This window comes from Macrosteles quadrilineatus, unplaced genomic scaffold (assembly GCF_028750875.1).
Source record: "Macrosteles quadrilineatus isolate MER2022 unplaced genomic scaffold, UCM_ALF_1.0 Scaffold_3__2_contigs__length_128488019, whole genome shotgun sequence".
Taxonomy (NCBI): domain Eukaryota; kingdom Metazoa; phylum Arthropoda; class Insecta; order Hemiptera; family Cicadellidae; genus Macrosteles; species Macrosteles quadrilineatus.
Window position 1 is genome coordinate 110,428,701 of NW_026542596.1, and position 9,393 is coordinate 110,438,093.

At 35.8% G+C, this 9,393-nt stretch overlaps 1 protein-coding gene across 1 annotated transcript; it reads left to right on the top strand.

The window, feature by feature from the left end:
* The first annotated feature begins 5,092 nt into the window (after window positions 1-5,092).
* On the top strand, window positions 5,093-9,324 carry LOC128989462 (putative mediator of RNA polymerase II transcription subunit 26). The gene is made up of 3 exons (XM_054411356.1): window positions 5,093-5,104; window positions 6,951-8,899; window positions 9,174-9,324. Exons 1-3 carry the CDS (start codon window positions 5,093-5,095, stop codon window positions 9,322-9,324), a joined length of 2,112 nt encoding a protein of 703 aa, XP_054267331.1.
* Window positions 9,325-9,393: the final 69 nt, after the last annotated feature.

Sequence of the window (9,393 nt, forward strand, 5' to 3'; positions counted from 1 at the left end):
GCTAGCAGTGCGGAGTGCGGGCAATGTTTGTGGCAATTAGATTAGCGTATCTAAAATACTAAAATGCTATGGAAAGTTATGAAAACAGGTCCACGATGTAGGAAGTGGCTTAGGAAGTAGTAATGTATGAACATATTGTGAGAAACGTCTGTGGCAGTTAGATTAATGTATCTTCAATCCCAAAATGCTATGAGAAGGGAAGGAAACAGGCCCCACGACGTAGGAAGTTGTGAAGGAAGTAGTAAAGGCTGGCAGTGCAGAGTGAGGGAACCTTTTGGGCAGTTAGATAAATGTATCTAATACTTAAATGCTATGAGAAGGGAAGGAAACAGGTCTATGACATAGGAAATGGTAAAGGAAGTAGTAAAGCTTGCAGTGCAGAGTGTGGGAACCTTTTGGGCAGTTAGATAAATGTATCTAATACTTAAATGCTATGAGAAGGGAAGGAAACAGGTCTATGACGTAGGAAATGGTAAAGGAAGTAGTAAAGCTTGCAGTGCAGAGTGTGGGAACCTTTTGGGCAGTTAGATAAATGTATCTAATACTTAAATGCTATGAGAAGGGAAGGAAACAGGTCTATGACGTAGGAAATGGTAAAGGAAGTAGTAAAGCTTGCAGTGCAGAGTGAGGGAACCTTTTGGGCAGTTAGATAAATGTATCTAATACTTAAATGCTATGAGAAGGGAAGGAAACAGGTCTATGACGTAGGAAATGGTAAAGGAAGTAGTAAAGCTTGCAGTGCAGAGTGTGGGAACTGTCTTTGGCAATTAAATTAGTGTATCTGCAATCCTAAAATGCTATGGGAAGAGAGGGAAACAGCTCCACGACGTAGGGGAGGGTGAAGGAAGTAGTAAAGGTGGGCAGTGTTGAGTGTGGGAATGGATTAATGTATCTGCAATGCTAAAATGCTATGGGAAGAGACTGTAGACTGTAGGTTAAAATGATTATGAAGCACGAATCGTTACATATTTTGGTACTTATTCAATCGTTTACAATAGAAATTTACAACTAAGTTGACAACAGCTGAGTTTTACTCCATAGAGGCTAAAAACGAATTTTATTCCCTAAAGAGTAAAAATGCTACTTTAGACCCGCAACGCATGCACCAATGACGACTGTTTTTACTGCATTATGACAAAAACAATATAATACGACCCCTTGATGACTCCGCTCAATTTTGTGGATGCATCTGCGAACGCCACCTAGTTAACATCTGTTTGTAATATAATAGAGCTTGGAAATATTGTATTCATCAACATATTCAATGCAAAAAACGTTTAATAGGCAGAATCCTTATATATAATACGTGAAGGCAATTTCTACAAAACACTGCTCCTCCGTTAATAATGGACGGATTGTTAAAAACAATGGGTAAAATTAAGTAGTTTTATGTAGACGCCCCCTTTCACCAATTCCTGTAATTAAAGTCCTCGGGCTTTGCCCCAGAGGCCATCAAAATTCCAACGTATTTCTAATGAAGAAAAGATTTTGTTTATATTTAACAGACGAATAATAATTTGTATTGATTACAGCTGTTCATAGTAAACACGTATGATACACGATACACACAAAAGTGTACGTTTTCAGTTTCGATAACTGGAGTGGAGTGACCGTTCGTTTTCAGAGTGAGTTCAATTTCAGTTTTGATAACTGTGGTAGTGGAGTGATTGATTACATTATTTTTGAGTTGACTCTTTTAAGTAATCGGAAATTATGACTGTTTTTCGTTTTGAAATAACGACTAGAATACTTTGCAATTGCTTGAATTCAAGCAACAGGTGCACTAGTTTTATAAAACAGTTGACTAGATGCTTTACACTACTGTGAAGTCAAAATTAAATTACTCTTATCTTCAAGATTTCGTTTTTGAGCATCTAGTCCAGTTGCTCCTCCCTAAGTGAGCTGTTGTAAATTCAATTTTGCCTTTTAACAACTTGTTAATACTTTTAATTTGAAAGGCAATCATTGCAGGGGCGTCATTTGGGGGGGGGGGGTTGGGCTAGAGAAAAAAAATATGCTGTACTAGCTAATATACAAATATTTTCTCCTGTCAAATCCTAAAAAGCACGGCAGACAAAAATCTTGCCTATTCTTCTACAGTAATTTGAAACAAAAATATTTTTTAGTGTCTCAGTAGCACATTCAATTATAATTGCGTCAAATAATTTTATTGATAGTAAAATTGTAATTGCTTTTAAGTATTAAATACTTGTGTTTTATTTAAAAACCAAATTACACTGTTATAAACTATAGGCTATGAATACAATGCTATTCATTGCCATAGGTCTAAATGTTGTACAAAAGAATTTGATCATAAATCTAATAACAAAAATAATACACCATGAAACTATTGATCACGTTTCTTAGATGACTAACTTAGCAACATATTATTATTATTCTGTCTGTTGTCAATAATTGTTAGTTTCATTAATTTTCTACCTAAATCTAAATAAATTTCACTCATAATTTTGTTTTCATTCGAAGTGCTTTTGACAATTAAAATAAGCTTAAACCCCCCTTTTTTTAGTTTCAAAACTGCAAATAAAATATATTGTTTGCTGGGGGTATTCCTTATCCCCCAGTGTTTGCCCCCCCCCCCCCAAGGATTTGGTGAAATGACGCCACTGAATCATTGTAAAATTGGCTATAGCTTTTATATCCCCATCAAACGCTCTTAGAATGAAAAGCTAAATGGGAAATAAATTTAATATTAGCACACTCTGAAAATACATTTCCAACATGTTCTCTTTAAACAAGCTGCAAAATGCTGTTCAACACAACCCACATTCAAGGAACGATATTCGCTGAAAACTTATCTGCTGTGCTTATGAGAAGAACAAAACAACAAAATTCTTTTTTAGGTTCTTTGGGGTATAGGTTCTTGGGTTGGGTATAGGTTCTTGGGTTGGGTATAGGTTCTTGGGTTGGGTATAGGTTCTTTCATATCTACTTTCCTAGATGCCTCTTCAGCCTTCTCCACCAGCTCTCGCATCCATTTTCGTTTGTCAGTCCTTGCACTTCTCTTCACTTTTACATCTGCTTCCTTATAGAGAATCTTCATATCCCTCTTTTGTCCTCTGGCCCTTACTGATGGGATGTGTGATACACTGCATTGACACTATAATGACCAATAGCATGGCCTCCTCTGATACAAGGCTAAGGTACAGAAGAACCACACTTATGCGACAACCGTGCACTTTCAGCTCTTGTATGTTGTGGCGGAACTATACTTGTGAGGAGCGAGGAAGAGTCTGAACGGCAAGCACTGAGCGGAAATTCCTATCAGATAGGGAACGTGATTGTTATAGGACATGAAGTCGAGGGGGTGGTGTTGAACTTTGCCTAAACACCACTTATGTGATGTGACTTAATTGAATGTTTTCTATCCTACCTCCCTTCTCTCTGTGACTATGCCAACAATAATAGAGGTAATGAATAATGAATAGCATAGACTGTGGATCATGGTCTTCTGGACTAGATGTGAATAAAACTTACACTTTTTAAGAGCTTTAGTTTGAAATGCTTCATATATGTTGGTAGTCTGTATGAACCAAAGTACCAGAAAACAATAATAAAACTGGTTTCCAAATGCACTTTTTTATCTTACTGAATGTCTAATCTGTATTTTTACTAACGCAAGACTTTAATTTAGCTCCAAATGTCCACACTGATGTTGATTACATTAGCCAGACTGCCAACTGCTGTGATGTTGATCACATTACAATTGTTCCTTCGTTTCACTCTTAGTCGGCTTAACTCAATTTAATTTTCAAATCAAAATGCTGAAGCGAGTTCCAATCACTTTCTACATTCATGAAATCTTAAGCTACTAAAATGTACCACCATTAATTTCACAGTTTTTATTTATTTTTCAACTCTTAAGCGCATGATAGGTTTTACAGATTTTCTGGAATATAAACATTTCTGGTACTAGTATTGGAATTACAATACATTTATTTCTCACCTAAAGTTGGTGACTAAATTAGACTTATTGAGTAGCTAAAATTCTACTGAATTTTTTTTAGGAGGTCCACTCATTCCTTTCCATGGCAATCAAACTAAATAATTTCCAATATATTGGATAAATATGCTAAAATATTTTCTGGTTCACTAACGCATTTCATTAAATTATTCCAGCTTTACAAAAACACACAGTTTTGTAAATCATATAGTAAGTGTAGAAAATATAACATTGCAAATTGGTTCCTTATCTCAACAGTAACCTATTAAATCTTATCATATGACTAGGGGAAATAGTTTTGTTCCTGTAGAACAGTACAACTATCAATGCAGTATATTGAAACTACTAAGCTGTCACACCTCTTGGGGAAACCTACCTTCATCCTGATATCCATATATAAAGCCCAAAGTAGCCATGAACTTTTGAGAAAACTACAAGTCACACCCCCATAAACCATATTCTTAAAATGTTCGTCATGACGAGAAACCTTGCGCAACACTATCTATTCATAAATTGCCCTTTAAGGTCGTAATTCCTTCCTAAAGGGGACTTTCAATATACCTAATGTTAGTTTATTTCAGCTTAATTTAACCAATCAATAGTTTTATTAATACTAATGAAGTCAAACGGGGTGAAGCCTGTGGGTAACAGCTTGTTTAATACATTTAAAACTTAATTCCAGTCCAGTGAGTTTTCTCACAATGAAATTAATTAATGTTGTTTGTAAAGTCCATGATCCTACAACGATAAACAGTATTGGGCTCTAGTTTTCACCATTTCCTCTCAAATGTTCAAACGCCACAGTGTAAAAAAACATATAGCAAGGAGTTGTATTTTCTAAAACACATAGTTTTCATGATCCTAACTATTGTTACATTAGTAAACCTAAATGCATGTCAAGAGGCATGCAACCACTAAACATTGAAGAGTGAAGTGGTTAATGATGTTTAAGAAAGGAAGAGTTGCATTTTCCGGACATTAATGCTGTGATATTTAAATTGGATCAGTTTTCCAATTAGAAGTTGAGCCCCTCCTACGAGAAAGTATAAGTGAAGTCACGAACCGTGGCCTGGTATAAATACCCTCCATGTCCACTAGGAGTCATTATAGTGAGATCTACATCAGTACAAGATGGACTGTTATGTGAGTAGAAAACATTTTTCTCTTAATTTGTTTCCTTTCACAGATAAGTATAGTTGGTATGAGTGTTAATTGTATGGGGTTTATGTGTCAGAATATTAATTTATTTTGTTCTAATCTACCAGTTCTATAACCTTGACACAAATTGTTTGGAGATTTTAAAACACTAAAAACTACACAATGTACAGTAATTCCAAAATATTAAAAATTAACTTTTTGATTTTTTAAATTCTCTTTAAAATTAGCATTACTATAACTTACATATTTATTGTATGGATTTAAACATGGCGATGATCTAAAGTGTTCAGTAATTTAAATGGAAATTAAGTGGTGGATGTATTTTTCATAGAGATCCTACATCCATAAGGAATACATGTAAGGCATACTTTGAATATACCTTCTTATATCTTTTTGGGGTAAGGGATCGAGAGGCTGTTTAGTTGTCAGGAAAATCTTTAGTAAAACTAACTGAAAAACAATTATTTTTCAATACTTAATTAGTGTTTATCCATGACATTGTATTTTTATTGGTGTTTATTAGGGATCGGTCTGGTGTCCATTATGCCAATTACCGGTATGAATTTAACTGATTAAGTCACTGTCTGTAGGTCAAACTGTGAAACAAATTTTCTTGTAACTCATGTGTTCATTAAGTTTTAAGACAAATTTTAAAGAAATTCTTTGTTACTAACCTTGCTTATTTATTATTGTGGACATATAAGTTTTTACACATGCAGGAAGTCCAATAAATTACTGCCAAAAATTTTCGAAACCAAAATCAAGGAAACCATTTTTATTTCCAAATGTGTTCCGAGGAATCTGTCATTTTGTTTTTGGTGTTTAAAATGAATATCTAAATACCCTAACCACAGCAAACCTGCAGACTAAGCGAATTTCCATTTGCCTGATTGGATTTACACTAAAATATCTCCTTAAAAACATCACATTTATTCCCTATTTAAATAGAATTAGTTTAACGAGTACTTAGGTTTGCTGCCACAGGTGGGTAAAAAAGTGTTTTGTTGTAAAATGTTAATAGTTTAGTAAGAAATTAAAGTATTGTTTTTAGTGTTTAGTTTTAAACACTATTGGCTATCTTCAAGCAGCATTTTTACGTCCTTCAAATATGCTACATATTTTTTTAGCGAATTTCCCTATAGGGAAGTAGCTATTTTATAACAAAATGTTTTATTAAATGAGTTTTAAAATCTTAAAAAATAACTATAACATACTTGAAAACTTAATAAACTTACTAAATATAAGACATATACAGCTAGGAAATTGCTGGACTGCTTCCCTTCTAAGGCTTTATTACTGTATTTTATTTTTGAGATAGAGTCAATATATACAACAATCAATTTGTTTTCTAAATTCATAAATATGTTATTTTGTGGCGTGTTGAACCGCACGGGTTCACTTGTGTCGACTAAAATTGCATAATTTAATTGATGTTACAATCACAGCTGTTTATTCATTGTGGCATTCCTTATTATGTGTCAGCAAAAGAAATTTGGGGTGCTCTCATCTGCATTTAAATGCATTCATGGGCATAAGTGAATTATCGAGGACTACAAAACATTTTTATTTGCTACATTAATGACCACATACACATTTTTTGAGTATAACCAAAATTTGTCACACTACATGAACCCTTTTTCAAAAAACTATTAACCCTTTGCGGTTGAATGGCGAGTATAGGTCGCCGCACGCCATTACTGCTCTAATGGCGACCTATACTCACTGAACAAATAAAAACAAAATTCGACCGCAAAGGTTAAATTATGAATACTCACTATACTATGAGGAGAAATTCATGAATCGACAGTAAAACTTATTTTAATTTTTACAGCTCTTCTTCGCCATTTTGCTTACATCAGTCTCCATTTCCTATGGCTATACAAATTACCAAAATGGCTTCAAACCCATCCAGAAGAGTTATCATCCCACTGCAGAGCAAGAAGAGGAGAGATACGAGGCATACGCAAATCAGCCGGCTTATCCACCATCGCCAGGACATAGGCAACAGGCAGGTCCACCATTACAGCCAACCTTACAAGCAGAAGCATTCACTTATCCAGAAGAGGTAGAACAAGATGAAACACCCAACTACCAAGATTTTAAAACTCAAAACGAGTTTTATAACTACCCTGCACAATCAGATTCATTTCTACCTCCAAAAAATCAAGCTGCAGTAGGATCTGGAGAACGAACACCCTACGCAGGAGGGTTCGGGCTTCGGAAACACCCAAGGTATCCAGCTCCTCGTCGAAAAATGAGAAAAAACCAACGGAAACGAATTGAAAATTTTGGAAGAGTAGAGAACCACAGACACTTTCAGCGTAAGAAGTATGCTCCGGTTCAAAAACATCCTCAGCATTACACTGAACCAGAACATACCCAATCTCAAGGTCTAGATAGTAAAATTGTGGAGAATCGACCCAATAAAGTCGGCCGCCACAGGGGCAAGCACCACATAGATTACCATGACTCTCACCCCAAGTACAATTATGAGTACAAAGTTCACGATCCAAACACAGGTGATTTCAAAAGCCACAATGAGGAGCGAGACGGTGACTCGGTTCAAGGAAAGTACGAAGTTGTGGAACCTACAGGGGCTCGAAGAATTGTCCATTACACCTCAGATAAGAACAAAGGATTTGTTGCAGTGGTTCATACAGAACCTATTACACACATACTACCCCAGAAGCCAGAGAATTATAAACAAGTTTCATATGAGCAACCAGAAGAGGAACAACCAGAATATGAACACTCTCAGCATGACCAACAAGAAAATCTTGAACAAACTCAATACACACAGCCCTCTCAATATAAACGTACATTCGAGAATGTTAAGTCTGAGAATGGTTTTCAGCCCACAAAGGGTTTTGAAACACCTGTGCATGAAGAGCAAGAAGAAAATTTGCATCAACAAACTCCACAATTGTCAACACAGTTACTAGAACCCCAAGACTATTCACAATTACAACAATGGCAACAAATTTATTCCCAGTCCCGACAAAAACAACAAGTCTATTCTCAGTTACAAAAAGACAAACCATATTATACGCCAAATCAACAAGTAATCTCCCCCTTACAGCAAGGTCAACAAACCTACGCTCAGCTCCAACAGAATCAACAAGTTTACCCTGAGGTTCAACAAGAACAACAAATTCATACACCGTTACAAAAAAATAAGCATTTTCAGTCCAAACCAGATCAACAAACCTACTCCCAGCCCCCACCATATCAAAAACTTTACTCTGAACCTCAACAACAACAAATTTACTCCCCATTAAAACCCAAGCAACCAAATAATTTTCCGCTTGAAGAAAATCAACAGATTTATCCTAAGCCCCAACAAAAGCGCAAACCACAAAATTCCTCGTTCCAAAAAAAGAAACACCATGATTCAGAATTGAAACCAGAGCAACAAGTACAACTGCAACCCCAACAAGAGCAACAGTTTTATAGCCAGTCTGAACAAGAACATCAGATTTATCCCCAGCCTCAACAAAATCAACAACCCAAACAAGAACCAATTTACCCAAAACAAGACCAACAAGATGACTGGCCTAAACACAATCAACTAGATTATTTTGAATCCCAGAAAGAGCCAATGTCATTACCATTGAAACAAGAACAAGGTTACTCGAATGCTCAACAAAATCAACAGTTTTATCCTGAAACCAAACAAGAAGACATGTTTCCCTCATTTAACGAAGAGCCAGTTTACTCAACATCGAAACAAGAAAAACAAGCTAACTTCCAGCCCCTACAGAAGAAACAAATTAGTCCCCAGTATGTAGAGCAAAAAATACAACTGAAACCCCAAGATCATTCCCAAATCCAACAAGAACATCAATTTACTTCCCAGTCCTCAAAAAAGCAACAATTTTACTCCCAGCTCCATCAACAGAATCAAGTTTATTCCCCAATAAAACAAGAACAACAAGATTATTCTGAATCCCAACAAGATAATTCCCAAAACCAACAAGAACAACAAGATTATTACCAAACCCATCAACAACAACAAACATATTCCAAACCCCAACAAGAACAGGATTCTTTCCAGACCCAGAAGGAACAAGACTATTCGCAGCCCCAACAAGTTTATGCCCAACAAGAACAGGCATATTCCCAACCCCAACAAGAAGGAGGATTTCATCCCCTACTTCAACCTGAACAACTATCAGCTGACCAAGGCCAATATAAACAACACTTAGATTCACAGCTCACACAAAACCAGCAAAGGCATGTAACACCTAAATATACTTACAGCTCTAGATACTCCC